General features: G+C 45.2%; 1 protein-coding gene across 1 annotated transcript in view; it reads right to left on the bottom strand.

The window, feature by feature from the left end:
• Nucleotides 1–7,511: 7,511 nt before the first annotated feature.
• Nucleotides 7,512–25,184, bottom strand: part of LOC311179408 (WAP four-disulfide core domain protein 8-like) — a gene marked incomplete at its 5' end in the record, with an annotated part of 52,750 nt that continues 35,077 nt past the window's right edge. Inside the window, 3 exons of the mRNA XM_084246619.1 lie at nucleotides 7,512–7,724; nucleotides 18,017–18,126; nucleotides 20,131–20,185. Coding sequence (XP_084102745.1) covers nucleotides 7,579–7,724; nucleotides 18,017–18,126; nucleotides 20,131–20,185 — 311 coding nt within the window. The 3' untranslated portion in view covers nucleotides 7,512–7,578. The remainder of the gene's footprint in view (nucleotides 7,725–18,016; nucleotides 18,127–20,130; nucleotides 20,186–25,184) is intronic.

Genomic DNA, 25,184 nt, shown 5'->3' with positions numbered 1-25,184 from the left:
GAAGTAACCTATTAAATTTATGTGTCAACCACATGTGTGTAGAATTAAATGGCCTCTCAGACAGTTTACCATCTTTTCAGGAGGTGTAGGGGTGGGGAAAATAAATGAGAGTGAAATTTTGAAAAAATAGTTTCCTTGTTCAGATTTCAACCTCAATATAACCTTTATCTTTTTTTCTTTTTTAAGATATATTTATTTATTTATACAAGCACTGGGTACAGTCAGAAGCACGGGAGGGTGAGAGAAATCACCAGAGCCAGAGCAGGGAGCAGAGCAGGCAGAGGGACCAAAGTACACTGCTGAGGGGAGCAGCGGGTGGCAGGAGAGGTCTGCGCGCCATGCGGGACCCTCCTCCGGTGGCCGGGTTGCAGCCAGGGATCGAACCAGCACCGCAGAGGCTGCGGGCAGCTTTGCAACCCAGAGCAACCGCTGTGCTACCGGGGAAGCCCTAACCTTTATCTTTTATAAAAGCGGGAAGGGGACAAACACTGCTTGAATGTCGATTATATGTCAGAGAATTTTCTGCCTTGTCTCTTACATTCTCATTTTTCAAAAGTCCTTGAGAGAGAGATTATTACCATCCCCGTTTTACAGATTAGGGGGACAGGGACTTAAGAGAAGATGTGCTTGTCCATATAACAAATATGTTTATCATAAATAGATACACACCAAGACCGTTTATTTCTGTCTTTACCTAACTTATGTTCAAAATTAGTAAGAAAAATAAGGTTGATCACCTTAAAAGTACAGTCCATTTTTGTCTTCAAAAATCCAAATGGAGGGCCTCCCCGGTGGTGCAAGGGGTAAGATGCAACCTATGAAGCTGTATGCAGCCTCTGCAGCCTGAGTTCAATCCCCTGGCCTGCCAGGGAGCTACCCACATGGCACAGCAGACCTCTCCTGCCTTGCCCGCTGCTCCCCTCAGCAGTGTATTTCAGTCAGTCTGCCTGTTCTGTTCCCCACTCTGTCTCTCGTGAATACTCCAACCCCACATCTCTGACTTACACCTCTGTTTTGTATGCATAAATAAATCTTTTAAAAAATCCAAGTGGAAGTTAAAGCAGAGGGTAATTGTTAGCATTCTCTAAGTTATTTATGTTCAATCACTGAATATAAATAAGGATTTAGAGTAAGGGAGAAAATGCCTATAGGACAGAGGAGCCTGAAATTCTCCATAAGACTTGAGAAATTCCCTCTGTGAGAGCCGGAAGATGACCCCTTTCCTGGAAATTGTCACCCTATAAAGTTTGCATTTGAGGGATGGAGACAACAAAACAGCCCAGCATCTTCCACGAGGACCTTATGGGACAAGGGATCCCTGTGCTCATCCCCGGGGCTCTGTATTCCTTTCTGAGCAGGTGAGCAGACCCGATCAACTGCAGGGCACTCTCTGGCCACTTTCGTGGGCCTCGCTGGCCATGGGCCCCAGGACAGCGATTCTGTCCCAGACGTCTACTTGCGAGTGTCAGCCGCTCTCAGGGAGCGAGAGGCACCTGAGATGTGAACAACATCAGGTGTTCACGAGAATGGGCAGGGCTCCCAAGATGCCGTATTTTTTCAAATCTGGAAGTTTCCTTTGCTGTCATTAGTCCATCACTGTTGTCTTTCAACTGGGCGCTCTTCCGTGTGGGGTGTCACTGGAAGGCCCAATGACTTCTTGTTCACTGAAAACTGCACAGAAGGAGCAATTGCAAAATATCCAGCCTCTTCCAGAGGGACGAAAGGTGGGGGGATGAGGAGCAAAGGGTGGAGGGGGCCCCATGGGCTGTGGTGGGGGATTATGGCTACTTTGGTGGTGGGGTGGAATACGCTTGAAGACCTGTGAAGCTCTACCCTAGAATATAGTGCTGAAAATGATCACCACCTCAATTAACAAAGAAATAAACCAACAAATAAAAAGAAATATTGAGCCTCAGAGACATCAGACCTCATGGAGCACTTTATTAGGGGAAACAGGCTTCCTGAAAACACGTGGGGGCCCTGGAAGTTGAAAAGATAGGGTTGCATACTGAGAAGGGGGTCCAAAGGTAGCATGTTTGAAGAAGCAGAGCTGGGGAAAAGGAGCAGAAATCCTGGAGGTTGCAGCAGCCGAGGCCCTGTTGGCTGAGACTGGGCCAGTGGAGCCAGCACTGAGGGTGTGGGGAGAGCCTGGAATAGGTCCCCGTGCTGGAGGTTGCCCCGCTTCTTATTCCAGCAACTCTGCCAAACAGGAAGGAGAAGAGTGAGATACTTGGACCCCACTCACTTTAGCAACCAAATCGTAGAGTTAATGGGGAAGGGAGGTGGCATCATTTTTGAGGCAGGAGGTGACTTTGGGGCTCAGAGAGCTACTGGTCTGGTTTTCCCAGCAGCTGCCTAATTTATGCCAATACCCCACCGTCATCACCAATGACATCCTCTTTCACTCTCAGAAGTGTCTTGGTTTGGTCAAGCAAACACAGAGTCGTCCTCAAAAGGCAAAGGACGAGAATTGGTAATGAGGTCTGGGGAGAAGGCAAGACCTGGAATGATTGGTGGTGAGTGACGTCACGGCTCTGACGTGGCTGCGACACTCCACCACCTGCCTCCTCCCTCTGCAGCCCCTCATAACCTTGTTCTCACCCACTTCCCTTGACTCCTGCATCCCTCCCACCCTCACTCAGAACTCACCCTCCACTTGTTTCTCAGGGCGGTGCATTCTCCCCTCTGGATTGGACTGCTTCTACCTGCCCTAGACCTTGCCAAGTTCCGGGAACTTACTGGCCAACACCAGGCAGGGCCCAGGTGAGCCTGGAAGACAGCGGCCCCTAATACTTACATTTTTTTTTGCAGACTTTCATGCAGATATCTTCAGATTGGAAGTTGTTATTGTTTCCTAGGCAGCCACCGTAGATGAATGCGATGCAGAAGTTGACGACTTTATCATACCAGTAGCGTAAACGGTAGCCCTTGCAGGGGCCACCATCCTCTGGCAAACTGCACAGGTCTGCAGGGAGATCACGGAACAGAGCCGTTTGGGTGCCTGACTCCCTGAAGGACATTCCAGGCGTGTGCAAAATCATGGAGGAGTGTGAAAGCCTGTTTTTTTTTTTATGTATTTGTGCGGTTTTTGTTTTTAAGCTTTATTTATCTATGCATACAAGAACTAGGGTACAGGCCAGAGATGCGGGGGTGAGAGGATTCACCAGAGACAGAGTGGGGAACAGAACAGGCAGATTGACTGAAATACACTGCTGAGGGGAGCAGTGGGTGAGAAAGGAGAGGTCTGCTGCGCCATGTGGGTTAGCTCCCTGGCCGGCTGGGGATTGAACTCATGCTGCAGAAGCTGTGGGTAGCTTCACAGTGCTCTGCTTAACCCCATGTGCCACCAGGGAGGTCCCCCTATGTCTCTTTTTTCTTACAGATGAGGAAACTAAGGCCCATAAGGGAAAAACTGCATAATCACATCACAGACTTAAATAGGGACAGAAATGAAATAAAGCCCATGTTCCCCAATACCTCAGTTCGGTACTGATGGGGTTTGTATCAAGTCTTCAGCAAACCAAAGGCGGGGTCTGACAAGGTCATGTAGGTGGGCAGAGTGGGGACGGGGGATGAGGACATGGGTTCCCCTGGGACTGCAAGTTACCTTGCTTGGGATTTACACATTTCTTTCCACAGCTAAAATCACAACACTTCATCTTCTTCGGGCAGTCTCTGTGCTGTTGACATTGGTTCCTTTCTCGATATTTGCAATTTACTTTGATTTTGGGACAGGAATCTGAGAGAGCGGAAGATAAATTTGGGACTTTGAAGGGGCAGATGACCCCCTTCCAGGCCCTGGGACCCCTGCAGAGTTAGGGCGGTTCATTTTCCCTTCCCTCTCCCCAGAAGAGGGTAGCCTTCGTGAAGGTCAGCATTTTCATACTGTTATCTCCAGGCCCCCACCCCATAACATCTCATCCTAAACCTCCTTCCCCCACCACCCACAAGGTTTCAGGGGAAGGAGTCGAGGGCTGTGCTAAGTGCTCAGGCTGTGGGGTTTAGACATTCTCGGGGATGGGGAGGGTGGTTGTTGCCCCTCTTGGCCTCTCAGATCGAAATCTCCATCTCTGGAGGTAAATGACTGGACCTTTTAATTCTGTGCTAGCCTGAGGCCAGCAGGCACCATCTCTGAACCTTCATGAGGTCCTCCCTCACTGGCCTAAAGGGTTGTTTAGAGGCTTAATGTGACAAAGCTGGGCGTGGTGGTAAGGGTGGGCATAATAATAGTGACTGATATTAATGAAGCTCTTACAGTGAACCTTAAGCCTCATTTCAACTCTAGGAGCAAGTTCTATCAATGTTCACATTTTATGAACAGGAATCTGAAGCCCAATGAGGTTATGTGAACACGCCCAAGGTCACAGGATGACTAAGGAGTAGAGGCAGGACTTGCACCTGCCATGTATGGGGGCTTCCGAAACCATTCTTTACCCCCATAGGCAAGGAACCCCTGTGGGAGTGGGTGTGGGCACGGGGAGACTTCTGGGGAGAAGCTGGAAGCTGATAGAGGTGATGTTGGGACAGTGGCCCCTTCCCTCAGGGAAGGCCCTGATGCTTCCCAGGTCCTCTCCTCCCTTCCTGGTCTCCAGGAAGAAAAGTTCCTCATGAAGACAGTAGGAGTCATTCACACAGATTAGGTTCCTGCATTCCCTGGGGGCAGCTTACCATGTGACAGGCGGTCAAAAGAAAGACTTCATATGTTCCCCCCCCACCCCTGGGGCCTCAAGCTGAGGTGGGGAAAGCATTATTCATCCGTAGATTTCTTTGTTTCTTCCTCCCAGGACAGTTCCATGTCTCCACTGGACTGAATACTGAGGCCCCAATACTTACCCCGGAGGGATCCCTCAACCAGCCCAGTTTCCCGGACACCCACAAGAAGGATGAACAGTACCAGCACTGGCAGAAGCCCTGAGAGCTCCATTTTAAGAAGGTCCAGCTGGCAGCACCGCAGTGGGAAGAGCTGCTCAGCACTTCTGGCCCTGCCTGCTCTGACACAGCGTCTCACCCTGGCTGCTCTGGCCTCAGTGCACACAGTGTGGAGAGAAGCCAGCCCCACCTCCTCAGGGGAACACCGAGTCCTGGAGGTCAGTGGGGGGTTGGGAGGGTGAGGTGATGGGGACTAGCTGGCACCTCTAGCGCCAACCCTGGGGGCTGGGACTCTTGATAGGCATCTCCTGTCCCCGGCTCTCTGAGGACCTCTGGCTTTCTGGTCAACCAGGGAGAGGGGCCCAAGCTTGGAAGGGTCTTTCTCCTACTCTGCTTGTCACCCAGGGCTGTGCCCTCCGCTCAGCCCCCCCGATCAGGAGTTTCCCAGCTGCATCTGAAGTCAGTGCCTAGTGCCCTGCCTGGCAGAAAATAACCCTCAGAAAATATATCCCATGTGGATAAAAGTACCTTGAAGATCACAAATCACAGACCACCGTTCTGCCCTCCTGACTGTGCCAAGCGAGGAGAATATAGATCACAAGTTAAGGCAAGTCGAGACAGGGAAAGCCAAGGGGAGTGTTTCAGATACCAAGGCCCCTTTCCCCACAGTCCAGCCATCTTGCCCAGAGACCAGCCCTTCATGAACCCGGGACAGTGCCAGCCCAGGTGAGCAGAGAATGATGACATGGTGGAGGATCTGGTCATTCTGAGAATCTGAATATTATATTGGTCAAGGTCTACACACCTTTTTCTACAGTTAAATAGGAATACTTCTTCTTGTCCAGACATTGTTGAATTTTGTCTAGGCTTCAAAGAACACAGAGCTGATATTTATTTTTTTAAAGATATTTTTATTTATGTATACAAGAACTGGGGTACAGGCCAGAGGTGTTGGGGGGGTGAGAGGATACACCAGAGACAGAGTGGGGAGCAGATCAGGCAGATTGACCAAAGTACGCTGCTGAGGGGAGCAGTGGGTGAGTCAGGAGAGGTCTGCTGAACCATGTGGGTAGCTCCCGAAGATTTATTTATTTATGCATACAAGAACTGGGCTAGAAGCCAGAGGTGTGAGGGGTGAGAGGATTCACCAGAGACAGAGTGGGGAACAGAACAGGCAGATCAACTGAAATACACTGCTGAGGGGAATAGCGGCGAGTCAGGAGAGGTCTGCTGCGCCATGTGGGTAGTTCCCTGGCCGGGGATTGAACTCAAGCTACAGTGGCTGCGGACAGCTTCATAGGTTGTGTCTTAAACCCCTTATGCCACCAGGGAGACCCAACCTGATATATTATTTAAAAATATTAACATCATTGGAAAAAATAGGTAAGCTTCCCAAGCTAGATATTTTGAGATTAGTATGACTCAAATAGCAAAACAAAAATCACAGACTTAGTTTTCTTTTGACTACAGATGTGAAAATTCTAAATAAACTGTTTTCTAAAAGAGTCAATAACGTAATAGTACAAGTACACCCTCCATAAAATGAAGGTCATTCCAGGAACACAAGATTCAACCTTTGAATGTTTAATATAAGAGTTATTATACCAACATACTAGAAGAGAGAAACCATTATATGACTAGGTGCTTAAAAGATATTTGAAGATAAAATTCACTCTATTTCAGGAGAGCCTCCTCAGATCAGTTAGGAAAAGCCTTGAACCACTTGAGAATCACCAACCAACCAATGTGCTTTTCACTTCCAGCTTCATATACTTTCCAGGTAGTCATTTTCTGGGTACTAGATCCCATAACTATGTCCAGGATTCCTAGATGGCAGTAGGGAAATGTTATACCACCTAGATTCTATTTAATGGTTTACTATGTCAACTTTATTTATTTTTTAAAGATTTATTTTTTTTATTTATACAAGCACTAGGTACAGTCAGAAGCGCGGGAGGGTAGGAGAATTCACCAGAGCCAGAGCGGGGAGCAGAACAGGCAGACTGAGGAAGTACACTGTTGAGGGGAGCAGCGGGCGGCAGGAGAGGTCTGCACGCCATGTGGGACGCTCGCCGGCAGCCAGGGATTGAACCAGTGCTGCAGAGGCTGCCGGCAGCTTCGCAGCCCAGCGCTCAACCGCTGCACAACCGGGGAGGCCCCAATATCAAATTTATAATGAGAAAGTTAACATTGCAAGAATCTGGGTGGAGGGATAGTATATGCTTGAGTTAATGGCTATGTGTAATAGAAAGATAAATGCAAGTAAAATGTGAACAGAATACTCCCCCCAAATACATTTGGTAATAAAAATTTAGCAATAATTGCCAAGAGCAGATGTCCATGATTAAAAAGGAAGCAACCCAAGTGGGATAAGATCTTTTTATCCCAAACCCAACAACAAATGTCATTTTACGTAGCAGAGACTCATTGACTTTATAATAAAGAACTAGATGAGAATAAATATCACTGACTTTACCTTCAACACTGAAAGTTCTAATACTATAAGAAGACAAGAAAAAAAATGCTAAGTCACAAAGCTGAAAAAAAGAAACTTATCATTTTCAGATAATGTGACTAGTATGAAATCAGATTAACCCCATTAAATATTGTTACACTTAACAAAGCAGCTTAGAAAGGAATTTGGATATAAGACAAGACTCAGCTTTTTATTAGGCTACTCATCATTAATAGGATGGTAATATTTTCTACTTACTGTTCCTCATTTGGGTTCAGGCATATCAGCCCACAGCGTGAGCAGCACTTCTCTGTCAGTGGACAGTCACTATCCTTCAGACATGTCGGTCTATTAATCTTTAAACAGTCCGTGGGCATTGGTGGGCATTCACCGTCTTTCACTACATGGGATAAAATAGTATATTTGATCTTGATCATAGTTGGAGAAAATTTGGAGAATGTAATCCTTGGTAGGGTTTTCTTCTGGCACAGCCTCTCACCCTTGCCCCCGCTCCCCTCAGAATAACAACAGAGTGGAGAAGCCAGGGTATCAATATCCTATAATTTATAATTTGAGAAGCATCTAGCAGTTTTGTCATCTCTGACTTATAAAATCTGATATATAAATCTTCTTGCCCCTATAGAATTAATTGGGGTTCCCTAATTCCAGAATACCAGAGTAGCAAGAATACTAGACAGCACCCAGAACTACCTTGTTTTGTAAGTGATAGAAATCACAAGCTCTTTGGGGGCTGTGAGTTACCTATAGCCACACAGAAAACCAGTAGAAAAACTTTTGACTCCTTGATAGTGAAGACAAAGATAAACAGCTGGGACTACATCAAATTAAAGAGCTTCTGCACAGCAAAAGAGACAATAACAAAAACAAAGAGAAACCCCACCAACTGGGAGAACATTTTTGCACCCAACACTAATGATAAAGGACTGATCACAAAAATCTGCAAAGAGCTGATGAGACTCAGCAACAACAAAGAAAATAATCCAGTCAAAAAATGGGCAGAAGAGCTAAAAAGAAACTTCTCTGAAGAGGAAATGCAAATGGCCAACAGACATATGAAAAAATGTTCAACATCACTTGTCATCAGGGAAATGCAAATCAAAACTACCATGAGATGCCATCTTACACCAGTGAGAATGGCACATACTAAAAAAACTAGCAACGACAAATGTTGGCGAGGATGTGGAGAAAAAGGAACTCTTGTGCACTGTTGGTGGGAGTGCAAACTGGTCCAACCACTGTGGAGAGCTGTGTGGAGATTTCTGGACCTACTAAACATAGAGATTCCATATGATCCAGCAAGTCCACTCCTAGGTATTTACCCAAAGGACACAGAAACATCAATTCCAAAGAGCACCTGCACGGGCCTCCCCAGTGGCACAGTGGTTGAGCGCTGGGTTGCGAGGCTGCCCGCGGCCTCTGCGGCGCCGGTTCGATCCCCGGCTGCTCCCCGGCCACCAGAGGAGGGTCCCACATGGCGCGCAGACCTCTCCTGCCGCCCGCTGCTCCCCTCAGCAGTGTACTTCGGTCCTTCTGCCTGCTCTGCTCCCCACTCTGGCTCTGGTGAATTCTCTCACCCTCCCGTGCTTCTGACTGTACCCAGTGCATGTGTAAACAAAACAAAAAAATAAATTTAAAAAAAAAAAAAGAGCACCTGCACCCCTATGTTTATAGCAGCACTGTTTACAATAGCCAAGCTTTGGAAACAACCCAAATGCCCAAAAATAGATGACTGGATCAAGAAGATGTGGTACATATATACCATGGAATATTACTCAGCATTCAAAAAAGATAAACACATGCAATTTGCAGCAACATGGATGGCGCTGGAAGGGATCATGCTCAGCGAAATAAACCAAAAAGAAAAAGAAAAATACCGGATGGTCTCACTCATAGCAGGAATCTAGAAAACTTAAATAAGGGACCAGGAAAATGAATATAAGAAAGTGAAAATCAAAATCAACAAAAAACTATGAACCAGAGACACTTTTTGGGGGGTGGGGGGCGGGAGGGGAAGGATTGGGGTCAGAATGGGGCGTTTGCAATTGTATGGGGGAATATAAAAATAAAATTTAATATTAAAAAAAAAAAAACTTTTGACTCTTTCCACCTTCACATGAAGTACCCCCAAAAACACTGTCAATACCCTGGATAAGACTATGCTACCTCAGCAGTATACCAGGGGATGAGCACAAGCTTTAGACACTGGAGAGTTGATTTCCACCCTGAAAGCATTTTACTACCAATTTTTTCACCAGTACATTTTGCAGGATGTGAATATGTTACACATGCTCTAAAGTCCTTTGTAAACATGAAGGATTGTTAGGAAGATAAAAATCAGTTATGAATTTTTTTGTAGGAATTAGTGGATATTGTCTTCATGTAGGCACTGAAGAAGGGGACTCAGAATATGTTTCCATGGTGAAAATGGGGAATGATACCTCGCATGATTGGATTTGAAGATCAGCACAATGGTCTGCCAAGACAGGAGGGCAACATGACAACACTGACTGACAGGGTATTAAAAAAGGAAAGGATCGGGCCTCCCTGGTGGCACGAGAGGTTAAGACACAGCCACTACCTCACACCATACACAAAAATCAACTCAAAATGGATTAAAGAACTAGACATAAGACCTGAAACCATAAAATATATAGAAGGAAACATAGGCGAAACACTATGTGATTTGCACATCAAAGACATCTTTACAGACACATCACCCAAAGCAGTGATAGTGAAGACAAAGATAAACAGCTGGGACTACATCAAATTAAAGAGCTTCTGCCCAGCAAAAGAGACAATAACAAAAACAAAGAGAAACCCCACCAACTGGGAGAACATTTTTGCACCCAACACTAATGATAAAGGACTGATCACAAAAATCTGCAAAGAGCTGATGAGACTCAACAACAACAAAGAAAATAATCCAGTCAAAAAATGGGCAGAAGAGCTAAAAAGAAACTTCTCTGAAGAAGAAATGCAAATGGCCAACAGGCATATGAAAAAATGTTCAACATCACTTGTCATCAGGGAAATGCAAATCAAAACTACCATGAGATACCATCTCACACCAGTGAGAATGGCACATATTAAAAAAACTAGCAACAACAAATGTTGGCGAGGGTGTGGAGAAAAAGGAACTCTTGTGCACTGTTGGTGGGAGTGCAAACTGGTCCAACCACTATGGAGAGCTGTGTGGAGATTTCTGGACCTACTAAACATAGAGATTCCATATGATCCAGCAATTCCACTCCTAGGTATTTACCCAAAGGACACAGAAACATCAATTCCAAAGAACACCTGCACCCCTATGTTTATAGCAGCACTGTTTACAATAGCTAAGCTTTGGAAACAACCCAAATGCCCAAAAATAGATGACTGGATCAAGAAGATGTGGTCCATATATACCATGGAATATTACTCAGCATTCAAAAAAGATAAACACATGCAATTTGCAGCAACATGGATGGCGCTGGAAGGGATCATGCTCAGCGAAATAAGCCAAAAAGAAAAAGAAAAATACCGGATGGTCTCTCATAGCAGGAATCTAGAAAACTTAAATAAGGGACCAGGAAAATGAATAACTATAAGAAAGTGAAAATCAAAATCAACAAAAAACTATGAACCAGAGACACTTTTAGGGGGGCGGGGGCGGGAGGGGAGGGATTGGGGTCAGAATGGGGGGGCTGCAATTGTATGGGGAATATAAAAATAAAATTTATTATTTAAAAAAAAAAAAAGACACAGCCTATGAAGCTGTCTGCAGCCACTGCAGCATGAGTTTGATCCCTGGCCAGGGAGTTACCCACATGGTGCAGCAGACCTCTCCCATCTCACCCGCTGCTCCCTTCAGCAGTGTACTTCAGTCAGTCTGCCTGTTCTGTTCCCCACGGTCTCTGGTGAATCCTCTCACCCCCCGGACCTCTGGCCTGTACCCTTGTTCTTATAGGCGTAAATAAATCTTTTAAAAAACCAAATAAAAATAAAAAAGGAAAGGATCTCTAATACCAAGCTCAGGGACAGTCCCTATTCCATGTGGCAGCATCGCATCCTTTTTTTTTTAAGTTTTATTTACTTATGCATGTAAGAACTGAGGTGTAGGCCAGAGGTGCAGGGGGGGAGAGGACTCACCAGAGACAGAGTGGGGAGCAGAACAGTGGATCTACTGAAATACGCTGCTGAGGAGAGCAGTGGGACAGACAGGAGAGGTCTGCTGTGCCATGTGGGTCAGCAACCTGGCCGGGTATTGAACTCATGTTGCAGAGGCTGGTAATAGCTTGATAGCACTGAGACTTAACCCTTGAGTCACCAGGGAAGTCCCCAGCATAGCATCCTTAACAGAGGCTCAGTAGACCTTGAGAGACAGAGCCCAGTGCTCACCTGTCCAGGACTCGGAACAAATAAAGCCACACATGGATTCACAACACTTTTCGGCATTGGGGCACTCGATGTCACTCTTACAAGAAGATGTACAGTCCAGGTGATCCCTCAGAGGAAAGTGTGGGCACTGTCCTTCCTTGACTAAAACAAGAGCAGATGTGAGTTCCTTCCAAGCCCACACCATCCTACCACCCTTCATACAGTATCTCTTTCTTGTGACTTAGTTCACGCTACCCTGTCCACCTCTAGTAGTCTGGGAGGAATGAAATGCCTCGCCATAAGGCAGGATGTAGCGAAGAAAGGGTCAGGCTTGGTGTTTGAAACGCCAAGGTAGAGCTCAGTCCTGCCACTTCATGAATGACTTCAGTTTCCTTCTCGATAACACAAGAGCAGTTACGTGAAATCTGCACAAATCAGTGTAAGTCACTGTAGGGCATTTGGTTATACTTTGAGTGACTGGCATGATCTGACACACTTTGAAAAGATAATTGCGGTTACCATGTTGATAATGGACTAGAAGGAAGGAAAGGCAGAAGCGGGGAGGGAGGGTCTTAGTAAACTGCTAGAGTGAGCCAGGTGAGAATTTGCACCTGAGTTCAGGGTGGTAGCTTGTGTGGAAGTGGTAAGAAGTGGTCAGATGCAAGATCTTTTTTCATGGTGAAACTAATTAGTTTTCCAACTTAATGGATGCTGATTGAGAAAGAGAGGTACCAAGGGTGATTTAGAAGTTTTCTCCAAACAACTTGGAGAGAAGTATGGATAGAGCTGGTTGGGTCAAGGGGTTCTTAATTTGAAAGGTTAAAGGCTTCAGTTTTAGACAAGTTCGTTGTGAGATGTTTTAGACAAGGTCTAGGTGGAAGTGCAGGGAAGGCAGTTAAAGTTTAGAGGTCTTATTCCAGCTGGAGATACAACTCTGTGGACCCCTAGGACACAGATGATATTTAAATCAGTTCTTTGGGATTTTGTGTATGTCTTCTGTGTCCTCAACTGATCGCAAATTCTAAGAGGGCAGAAAATGGCTTTTTACTTCTTCTTCCTCCTCCTTCTTCCTCAGACAGACGGGGGCGTGTTTGCTCTCAAGGCTATTGCCATGTTCTCTCTAAGCTCCAGAACTAAATTTCCCACAAACCAGCCCAAGTCCACCTTCCCAGCTTCTTTTCCCTGCTGGCTCCTGCAGGCCAAGGTCTTGTTCATGGCATCATGATTCCTTACAGCCTTCCAGAAATGGAAACTTGTGGTCCTAGTGTCATCAGGTCAGGTTACAGGATTGCCTTGGCCATTCAGGCTCACTGGGGCCATGGAATTAAAGTCCCAGTTCTACTCTTGATCCATTGAGTATTCTTGCATGACTCATTTTGCTTCTCTAACCTTGTTTCATTGTCTATAAAACAGTGGTGGTGGTATATTTTTAAGTCTGCCTCTCAAAACCTGAAGTCAAAATTCTAAATGTTGCCTTGTAATCACACAGTGCTGCATCTTGAAGGACAGTGGTCACCATCTCAATTAACTTTAGTGATGCCACACCACTGGATAGCCATCATGTCAACTCACCGTGTCCTTGGTCACGTATAAGCCTAACAACATCTCAACAATGTAGTTGCTATCATTCCAGTATTACTGGGAACTCAAAGAAGTAAATAAATTTTCAGCAAGTGGGAAAAGTAGAATTTTAATCCAGGTCATTTGGCTCCTAAATGCGGTAAAATACTAACCCCCAGCATTATTGCTGATGGTCATTATCCTAAGGAATGAATTCACTGCCTTCACCGTCACAGATACCCTACTCTTCACTCATTCCATACTCTGCCTCCATGGGACCCCAAGGCTGACTGTCCGCTTCACTCTTGGGTGAGTTCTCAGGTCAATGTGAGGAGGAAATACCTACTTCCAAGGGCCCTTAGTTCCCATTAATTGAAGTTTATAAACAAGTTATGTGCACTGCCCCATTTTTTGACACAACGTCCCCATTAGGTAAATACCACTATTACCCCCATTTTTGAGGTTTAGAAAACTAAACCTCATAAAAGGCAGGTAATGGACCTAAGACCACCTAGCCAGTGCTAGACAGAGCTAAGAAGTGAACCAAGGTAGCTTTAAAAAAAAAATTTATTTATACATACAAGTACTGGGCTGTAGCCGAGAAGTGGGGGGGGGGGGTGGCGGGTACAAGCATTCACCAGAGACAGAGTGGGGAGCAGAACAGGCAGACCTACCGAAATACACTGCTGAGGGGCCCAGCGGCGAGACAGGAGAGGTTTGCTGTGCCATGTGGGTAGCTCCCTGGCTGGGGATTGAACTCATGCCTCAGTGGCTGGTGATAGCTTCATAGCACTGAGACTCTAACCCCTGCACCACTGTGGAGGTCTGAACCAAGATAGTTTAATCTGGAAGTCTGAGCCTGTAACTGTGCTGGAATACTGTTACAAGTTAGACTACACTAGGTTGCCAAGAATATGGGTCTTACCAGTTAACAGGCAAGCCTTCTCACAGTCTTCCAAAGTGAAGAAGTTGTTGGCATTCCCATGGCAGCCTTGATATGTAAAGGATTGGCATAACCGTTTTTCCATATCAAAATGCCAGCGCAGTTGATTACTCTTACACTTTCCTGAGTCTTTGGGTAGCATACAGGGTTCTGAGGGAAGAAAGCAAAGAAGGAAGAACTTAAAAGGTAATGAAAAAGGGGAGGGGTCAGGCCCTCAGTGTTTGTATGGTTTGTGGTAATGGCAACCCAAAATAAAAAGAGCCATACCCAATAAAAGTTCTAGTCCTAGCTCTACTGTGAATACTCTGTTGTATAGCACTGCTGGGCATCATTTCTACCTTGCAAAGAATATAGTGGAGAGTATATGAGATGCTTTGGAGCTGATCTTTCTTCTGCACAGCTCTAACTTTGGGAGAGAAACACTTCTTCAGTACCTGTACCCAAAGTGTCTGCCAAAGGACCTGACACACAGAAGGAATGAAATATCAAGGGGAAAAAAAGCTCCTCATTTCTGGAAACTGATCTGAGCTCACAGTTAAGCCATGTTGTTCCCCCATTGGACATAAACAAGATTTACATTAAATCTACATTAAACAAGATCACCCCCAAAAATTCACTGTGAAATACACAAAAATACCAAACACCTAAGAATGACTTAGCCTCCTCTACTAATTACAGCCTTATCCTCAGTCTAACCTGTTCTCTCTAAATAAGTTTCACTGAAATACTCAACCATAGAATTATTCCTACTTTCTGACAGCACCCAATCTACAGTAATCCCCACTTCCTTAGTCCCGCCCCCAAATCACCCAATCAAAGTCTTGATCCTCTAATAAATTCTTACTAAGTTTCTTACTGAGGTGTCTCAGGCTATCTATGGTAAATGTTATCCCTCACTGAAATAAGTAATAGACCCAGCTTATTCAGTTACAGGTGTATTCTCGATGGTCTTTGTGAAATGAATGAATGAATCTATAGGAAACAGATATTTTCCTATACATATTTCATGCTCAAGACTTTGAGCTACCAGAAGTCTTCTTGAAGGTCAAAGGTCCCCAAACCACTCCAGTTTCTAGGTTAACTAAGATTTATATTTGCCACAGTGCCAACAATGTCTCTTGATACATAGTATTAGTTATTTGTGAAAGAGTGAATGTTGGATCAGAGAAGACTAACACTGTTACACAATGCCCTCTACCATGACTAGACTCATTGGTTGTAATGAAAGTTGGGTGTGTAATTAGAAGAGAAAAACACAATCCCTGTCCTCATTGTCTGCCATCCAAGGGAACTGTTCAGTCAGTTCTGGGCACAAGTAAAATGCTTCAAAAGTCACCTCTGCCCTCACCCAGGCCCTCAGCTTGGATGCCCTTACCTTGGAACGGATCCAGGCACCTCCTCCCACAATTGAAAGAGCAGCACTTCAGGTAATCATGGCAATCCAAATCTATTCTACACACATCTGGAACTTTAGTCCTACAGATGAGCCTTTCTTGAGGGCATGTTCCTACTTTCTCTGCAAGAAATATTCAAATGCACATCCCTTTAGAGTTTTAGCTAAAAATCTAAAATTCCTCCCATGGCAAAGGTATGTAGTAAAATCCTTTTGACTCTATACGCTACCTTCTGTCCTCAGTTCTTGCTCAACTTTTATCTAGGAGCTGGGTCTGCCTCTCACCACTCTCATCCTATTTAGGTATAGCTGAATCAGGGATTTGTGCCCAAATAAAACAATGTAGCAGGGGGAAGGGAATTAATTAAAGAAATGAACATAGTGTAAGAACCTTCAGGGACAACTTAAAGAGAAATAACATCAGTAGTATGGGGGTCCCAGAAGGAGACAAGAAAAAGAAAGTCATATAAAGTATTTAAAGAAATGATCACTGGAAATCACATCCATCTGGAAAACAAACAAGACGTTGTGATCCAAGATACCCAAAGATTCCCAAACAAAAAATATCACACTGACACATGCCAAGCATTTAATAATAAAACTGAGAACCAGTGACCACGGCAGAATATTAAAATCATCCAGGGAAAAAGAGTAACTTATAAGGAAACACCAATCAGACTGTCAGTGGACTTTTCAGTAGAAGCATATCAAGCACAAAGGAACTGGAAGGAGATATTTAAAGTACTTAAAGAAGAGACTTCCAACCCAGAATCCTTTACCCAGCAAGAAGAAAGAGCAAGGCATTTTGCTGAAAAGAAAAAGCTATTAACAATTTCTTTCAAACGGAAAGAAATTCTAAAGGGGTTATTGCAAAGCAACAGAAAAATGAATATGGCGGCAACAGACACCACTGACTATTGGTACTTTCCAACTATATTTCTTACCCTTCATACTACCCTTAGTATATGGTTCCTAACCTGCAGCGAACAGCAAATTCTTCTGTGCATCATCTTAAAATTATGGACCATGGATTGAATCAAAATCTCTAGAAAGTGATGTGTAGAAATCCAAATCCTTTATATGCTTCAAATAATCCTGTAGCATGTTAGGCTGCTATTTGGGATCCACTGGTCTAGGTTTGGGCACAGAGAAAGTTAAGAAAATCAAGCAGGGGTAACTCTAAAGTGATAAAGAAACAGACTCTTTAGGATTTGAGGACAAACTTCCCTTCTCACTTGTGTTGACTCAATTCAGTTCTACTTTCCTCCTGCCTCCAGGGCCATTTCAACCTTTGGGCATCAGTCATTGTAACGCCTCTCCTCACTGTCAGTTTGAACTCTGACTTAGAATTCTCCTCCCTTCCTGTCAGCACTTTTCAGTCTCCCCCCTGATACGGACACCCCAAGGGCTCCTCTGCAGTTACTGGGACGCTCCCCAGAGTTCTGGTCTCAGCCTTTCCCTGTTATTCAGCACACACTCCCCAGCTGTTCACTCCATCCCCGTGACCCAGACCTTCCCTCTCTTCCAAGCTAAGGACATCCAACCATAGGGGAAAACACCATTTGAGCATCTCTTAAGCACTTCTATCTCAACATGTTTAAAACTGAACTAACCTCTCCCCAGCCCTATCCAATACCTTCTTTCTGTTCCCATCTTGATATTTTCCATCCGCCGTCCCCAGTCTGTTATCAGAATCTTGATATTGACTCCTCCCTCATTAGCACCCAAGTATCCTATGAGACATAGATTTGGCTCAGTCCTAGCTCCTAAATCTCTCCTCAAACCCCACCTCTTATCCCTCTTTACTACACACTTCCTTGGATCAGCACCTGACCTGCTCCCAACTCTCTCATAACCATTACAATAATCTCCTCACTGTTCCTCTGCTCTCACTGATTCTTTTTTTTTTTTTTAAAGATTTATTTATTTATTTATTTATACAAGCACTGGGTACAGTCAGAAGCGTTGAAGAGTGAGAGAATTCACCGGAGCCAGAGTGGGGAACAGAACAGGCAGATGGACCGAAATACACTGCTGAGGGGAGCAGCGGGCAGCAGGAGAGGTCTGCGCACCATGTGGGACCCTCCTCTGGTGGCCGGGGAGCAGCCAGGGATCGAACCAGTGCTGCAGAGGCTGTGGACAGCTTCGCAACCCAGCGCTCAACCGCTGCGCCACCAGGGGAGGCCCTCACTGATTCATTTTTTAAAGTAAACTTGGAAAAGATGCATAAGCAGCAAAAATTAGGGAAATAATTTTCAGGGAGCAGGTGAGGAAAGAATTTGAAGGACCCTGAATAGGTGAGTAGGGCTAGTTCTACTGAAGCTACCTACAATAGAAATGGCCTCACCCAACTCAAGTCTTTACCTCGTGTCTAACCCTCAGTTCCCAAGAATGTCCTATAAGGAAAAGCTGAACCCACTTTTGACTTTGTGGAGTAGCACTGCAGATGTCTGTTCCAAAGAGAGGGAAAGCATCAGCAGGAGAGCTACATTCTTCCAGGGAAAGCTGGAGCTGTGGAGAGGAAGGTTCCTATATGGGATGAAAAGAGGGGAAAGAGTTTAGGCACAAGCCAGAGAGACACAAAAAAACAGGTAGATGAATCTTAGCTGATCCACCAATCCCTTTAGCCAGATGACAAAACAGAGACATCAGGGGGAAGGGGTTATCTGAAGCCACATGGTGAAGGGCAGGACCTTCCAACCCCATACCCTCCCAGGGGCCCTACACTCTGCCATGGTGTTGGACGTTGTCTTACACAAACACTTGCCCAGTGTTCTGCTCCTGGGTGAGCAGTCACAGGTCAGTGATCATAGGGATTTGTCTGGAACAGTTGCAAGGCTGGTTTGCCCACAGCAACTGCTGAGGCAACTCCATGTATACTAGTAAGTACATTCTCCTCGCTCCATCGATTGAAAGAAATGGATGGTTGGAGATTTTCAGGAGGGTCTGGCATATGCCATGGGGTCTTATTGTCCCAGAAATAAAAAGAATCCCAGATGACCTTGTGTTAACAAAGGGATCCTTCTTATTCCTTCTGATGTTGTCCCAGACTAGGAATTTATGAAACCTCTAGACAACCACATTAACAGATGATCTTCCCCACTCGCTCAGATTGTTTATCCATTCACTGGGGAATGGACCTTTGGGTTGTTTCCAGTTTGGGGCAATTATAAACAACCTCCTTATAAATATCTATATGCAAGTTCATGTGTGAACATAAGTTATCACTTCCTTAGGTAAATAACAGGAAGTAGAATTGCTGCATTATATAAGTATATGTTTATAAGAAACTGCCAAACTGTTTCCCAAAGTGGGTGTACTATTCTGCATTTCCAGTAGTGTCTAGGAGAGTTCCACTTGCTCCACATACTTGCTAGCACTTACTACTGTAAATGTTTTTATCTTAGTCATTCTAATAGATACATATCGGTAAGACTGCAAATACCTTAAGAGATTTAAGTAATTAATTTACATTTCTAGGACTCTAAGAATCTCAATCATTTAGCATGATGGTGGGGACTTTTTTTTTTCCTGTTTCCCAACTTTCCCTAAGACAGAGGACTCCTTGGTTCCTCAGTCTGGGTGGTCAGGTGTCTCCCCAAAACCCCATAGTTGAACCTACCTCTTTTCCCAGCTTCTCCAAGTGGCCGAGGTTGCTCGTGGCTGTAAACTGAGAAGCATTTTGCAATCAAAAAATCTATGGATGTCCAGGAACTGGGGAAACAGTGCATATTTCCAGGTTACAATCATTGAGAACTACTGGCAAATTCCAAAATAACTCCACTACATCCTACTCCCCCCTTAAGCTGCCTAATGGGAGCACACTGAGCCTCAAGCCCTATTTCCATGGCTGAGAGCTCCTTGCTCAATTCTTCCCCATCCTAGTGGCATGGTATAATCTGTTGCATAGCCATTCAACCAAGAATGTGCCTCTACCCTCAGTCACTGGGCAAGACACCTAGAGCAAGATAATTAGCTCCATAGTCTCTGTAATACACCTTGCTCCAAGCTCACCCTCCAAAGACATGATCTTCTAAATTACTCCTACTCAAACACTGTTGGTGAGAATGTCAATTGGTGCAACCACTATGGAAAACAGCATGGAGGTTCCTCAAAAACCTAACAATAGAGCTACCATATGATCCAGCAATTCCACTTCTGAGTATTTATCCTAAGATTATGGAAACAATAAATCAAAAAGATGTGTGCATCCTCACGTTCATTACAGCACTATTCACAATAGTGATTTTATGCAAGATATGGGAATAACCTAAGTGTCCATCTGTGGAGGATTGGCTAAAGAAGATGTGGTCCATACACACAATGGAATACTACTCAGCTAGGAAAATAAAAGGAAATCTTGCCATTTGCAATATGGGTGGACTTGAGGGGCTTATGCTAAGTGAAATAAATCAGAGGGAAAAAGACAAATGCCATATGGTTTCATTCATTTGTGGCATATAAAGAAACAAAGCAAATGAACAAACACAACAAAAACAAAGACTTAGACTCTGACAACAGACCGGTGATTACCAGAGGGCAAGTGTTGTATGGACCAGGTAGAAGAGCTCAATTTCGTTGGTGATACCTGGTGACAGACAATAGAATGGGGACTGGGGAGTTGAGGACAGTTGGGAGACACTAGCCAGAGGGCAACAGCCTTCAATTATAAAATAAATAAGTTCTCAGGATCCATATGCATTGTAGTGACGAATTGTATTTTATACTTGAAAATTTCTAAGAGAAAAGATCTTAAGTATCCTCACCGCCCCCACACACACACACACACACACGCACAAAGAGATGTGAAGGGCCTCCCCTGTGTGCAGCGAGTTAGGCGCTATGCTGTGAAGCTGTCCGCAGCCTTGACAGCACGGGTTCGATCCCGGCCTGCCGGTGAGAATCCCACATGGCACAGCAGACCTCTCCTGTCACATCCACTGCTCCCCTCAGCAGTGTATTTCTGTCATCTGCCTGTTCTATTCCCCGCTCTGTCTCTAGTGAATCCTCTCACCCTCCCACACCTCTGGCCTGTGCCCCAGCTCTTGTATGAAAATAAATAAACCTTAAAGAAAAGTAAGTGTGAGGGGAGGGGTATGTTAATAAGCTTGATTGTGGTAATCATTTCACAAAATATACCTATATCAAAACATTACAATGCACACCTAAAATATAAACTCCTTATCAATCAAAACTCAATAAAGATGGAATTGTTTAAATATAAAGGCCTTACTGGGTATTCAGAGCTAGATTAATTGTTACTTTCTGGCAACATTTTGAAAAACTATTTTTTACTGTCTTTAGGCTTTTGTCGCTATCTTGAGAAATTCTAGATTAATCAAATGATTTCTTTGTTTTTAACCTCAGTGATATATTTTATTCTAGTTATCCTATTGGCATTTTTCAATATCCACTGAAAGAATTTTTATATTCTCTTAGTCATGCTATCATCGCCATCCCCTATCCCTTTCCTTTTATTTCCCAGGCACTTTGTCCTCTGCAAACAATAATTCCAGTATCTGAAGTCTCCATGAATCTCTGTTGTTCCTCTTGATTTTTTTTCATCTTGTTTTCTTAGACTGCGTGTGAATTTACTTTTCGTGAGTCCTTATCTAGTTCTTATGTAGCTTATCTTTAACATCATTTTATCTGCGGGATTTCTTGGAATTCTGTGTCCAAAGGCAGCTAGTTTTCCAAATCAGTCTGTTCTTCCTATTTCCCTCACCACCCAGGCTATTTTGAATTAAGTTCAGCTTCAGATTTCTCAGACTACACCGGTGGCACTGCCATGTAAAAAAGCTGGCTGGTAGCTATGAATTCCTGGAGGAGTCTTTCTTTCCACTCTACTGAATGGAAAGAGAATATGTGGAATATATGTACCGGAGACCGTTACATAATCTGGAAAAGGAAGAAAACTAACATATACTAGAATGTGTGTAATCTGGAGGCACTAAGCTACAGGAGACAAATCGGTTCCTAAACCCAAGTTCTGTATAATTCTGTGCCTACGAGATACCTTGAGTCGTGAGCTGCATAGAGACAGAAAGTAAAAGGGTGGTTTCCAGCCAAGGAAGAGGGAGATGGGGGGCTTGTTCATGCATGGGTACAGAGTTCCAGTTTTGCAAGGTGAAAAATCTTCCGGAGCTGCTGGGCGGCGTGGTCTCCAGGGAATGGCACTGACCCATGTTAGGAACAGTTGGGATGTTCAACTTCATGTGATGCGTATTTTACCACAATTAAAATTTTTAATGGGAAAGGAACTGTTGGATTCTGCTCATAGACATAGAGAGCTGATTAAACCTTCCAGTGGCACACTGGAGAAAACTGGATGACTCCTTGAACTCACCGGAATACTGAGATCACCGGCACAAGCAGACACCTGCAGGGAGAGAGAAGACAGGAGCACTGGTTACCTGGGAGCCAAGCACCAGACCCAGGAAGAGGGTTCAGCTCAGAAGGCTGGCACACTGCTGGAGACCGGGTGTGCACTGGCAAACGGAACAAAGCCCCTGGCTGCTTGTGGGTAGCCCCAGCCTCTGGAAGACTTTTCCCCTCAGGAATCGCACTGGGCATTCTCAAAGAAGACTATTTTTCCCAAAGAAGACTTTTAGAGAGCTGGAAAAATCTCCTTTGTGATGCAGAACTGGGGAAGGGCGAAGATAGCAGCCACCATGGAAAGGGTAAAATAATTCCACCTGGAAACCATCCTGTTTTTCCTACTGCATGAAAGTTTTAATGTGGAGAGAGAGAAACAAGCAACACTTTGCCCTTTGGGCACAGGGGAAATCTCATTGCACCTGGAGGAGGGCCAGGTTCTAAGCTCTGTGCTGGGGGAGGTAGGGGGAGGGTGGGCTACTAAGAACTACTAGACATCCCTGAGGCCCAGGGACAGGGTGTCCGCCAAAGACTGAGGTTTAATCAGAACAACAGAGAATGGATCCCAGCACCCCCACTCCCTACACACACACACACACACACACACACACACACACACACACACAATGAAGCTAGAAGTCTCAGTAACAAGTGACTGGTGAGAGAGTCATTCTCAGAGGCACAGCAAAGCTGAGAGTGCAGCCGTCATCTTGGGAAACCCTCTGGGAGACACAGCTCCACCCCCAACACAGGTATTTGTGTCCTGAAGGAGGAATGTGAGGTCTGTGGAGCCTTCCAGGTAACCGCAGCAACTCCAAACCACAAACTCAGCCTGGCTGGGACTTAGAGTAACACACACTTGGCACTGGAGGCCCAGCAGGAGGGACGGAACCTACCACAGAGATGGAGAACGGCCCCCTGGTCTTGGCTGCTGGGTCCTTCCACTGAGGACAGAGAGAAAAATCTGGACAGCAGGAAGCTGTCGGCAGAACGAGAAAGAAGGTCCTCCCCGGTGAGGACATCACTGGGATTCTCCCCCTCTGGTATCTCCTGGCCCGCCTACAAATAAGCTCTAGGGTGCAGACAGAACTGCAGGAGAAACCCTCGAGCCGGGGCTGGATGCATGGGAAGGGGAATCTGTGAGGGTGGGAAGGGAGGGAGAGGTCCCTGGTGTGGCTCTGTTTACCTTCTTTCTCTCCTTTGCTCTCCTCTGCCCATACCCCGAAGGCATTCTTATGCGGCAGCTGGTTTGGGGTAAGGAGGCCTCGAAACTGGAAGGACCAGGGACCCTCCCTTTGTCCTGTGCACACTGCTTCCAAGAGGGTGGGTGGACCCCATTGGCTCTTTTTTGCTCTCTTTGTTCTCCCACCACTTGGCCCTGGGGAAGTGCCAAGCAGAACAGGGTCACCAGACCCTCAGCTTTTTGAAGCCTTGGGAAAACTGCAGATATTAGGGAAATCAGAGCGGGGGAGGCTAGGGAGATAAACCATGAAGTCTATTTATGAGTCTTCTTATTTGACATACTTTGAGAAATGTGCTGAGCTGCACCAACAGCTACCTCCCACGCTAGCCTGTAGGTGGTGCATTTGCAGGGAAAAGACTAAGTGAACTGCACAGGCTTGGAAAACAGCTGACACTGGAACTACAGCCCACAACAGACAGGTTGAACTTTTTTTCAACCTGCACCCAACCATTTCAATTACTTTAGAAAACAAAATCTCAACAGCCTCTATTGAATTTAAATAAGAACCAGAGCCTCAGGCTCTCCAAAATGTCTAATACAAAATCCAAAATAGTGAGAGGAAAAATGGACAGGACTAGAAAGTGTAAACAGCCTGAGCGTCAAGGGAGGTAGCCTCCAAGATGGCTGCCTCATGTCCCACTTCCTAGGATTCACATCCTTGGGTAAATCTCTCCACCAAGAGTAGCACTGACTTGTATAACCAATAAGATGATTTGTAAATGACGGCCTGTGACTTCTGAGTCAGGAGACATCGTGGTCTCACTCTTTTTTTTACTTTTTCTCCCTTGAATCACTTGCTCTAAGGCAAGCAGATATCACACTGGAAGACTCAAAAAGTCCTAAGGTGAGATCCATGGGGCAAAGGCCTAGGCTTGGTGGGAAGTCAAGTCCTCCTGCCTTTCAGTGAACCATCCTAGACTGGTCCTAAAACAAAACTGCCCCTGCAGCTCCAGTCAGGTCCTCAGACGACCACAGCCCCCATCAATATCTCAGCCACAACCATATGAGAAATCCCAAGTCAGAATCACCTAGCTAAGCAGCTGCTGAATTCTTTGCTCACAGACTCTGTGAAATAATAAATTATCATTACCATTACTTTGGGGGGTGGGGAGCAAATCACAGCTCATTCAATAATCCTAAATATTTATCCATGTAAAAAAAGAGGCAAGTGAAGGAACAGAGTAAAGCATGGAGGAAAAATGGCTGAGAATTTTCCCAAGCTGAAGACATCAAGCCACAGATTCAAGATGTGCTATGAAATCCAAACAGAAAAAACTCTAAGTCATATTGTTGCAGGCAGGAAGAGGGGCAGCCCAGACCCCGCAAACCTGCCTGCTCTAAATAGGTTCTGCCATCCGCCACATCAACACAAAACATATGAGACTTTAATGAAATGATCTTTAATACAATTAGGAAACAGTACAGGAAAGACAAAAGAATCTAGTTTCTAAATCAAGCACCCAAAGTTACCCATCCCCTTGTGGGTAAAAGTCCACCCAAATGAGATTGGCCCAGAGCAAGGCCCCAAAGCCTGCCACAAGTCTAAAGCATCCTCCAGTGGGGACCCACAGAAAAGGATCAGAAACAACCAGACAAGTCTGGAAGGAAAAGAGCAAAATCAAAATCAAGGCAAAAACCGCCATGGTCACCTCCCCACGGGTCTCTCACCCACATCTGTGTCACCCAGTCCACGACCACAAGGCCAGTGCAATTTCTTCACATGTCTCTAGGTTCCATGTGCCTCCTCCAGGTCTCCTTCTGGCTTCATCCTGCTTCCTTCCTTCCCCAGTCTCCTCTGCAGCTTCTTCTCTCCCTGCTCAGCTCCACCCTCCTTTTGGGTGGGGCAGGAAACCTGGTACCGCCCCCTTTCCTGGGGACCCTCCTGTTACAGTATCTCAGTACCTCCATGCAGTGTCAACTGCTCAATGTAGTCCTAAGTATTTTTCAATGTTTTTAAGTGGTGTTATTT

The sequence above is a fragment of the Talpa europaea genome, assembly GCF_964194135.1.
Source record: "Talpa europaea genome assembly, chromosome: 11".
NCBI classification, from domain to species: domain Eukaryota; kingdom Metazoa; phylum Chordata; class Mammalia; order Eulipotyphla; family Talpidae; genus Talpa; species Talpa europaea.
This window is presented reverse-complemented; position numbering and strand designations above follow the sequence as displayed.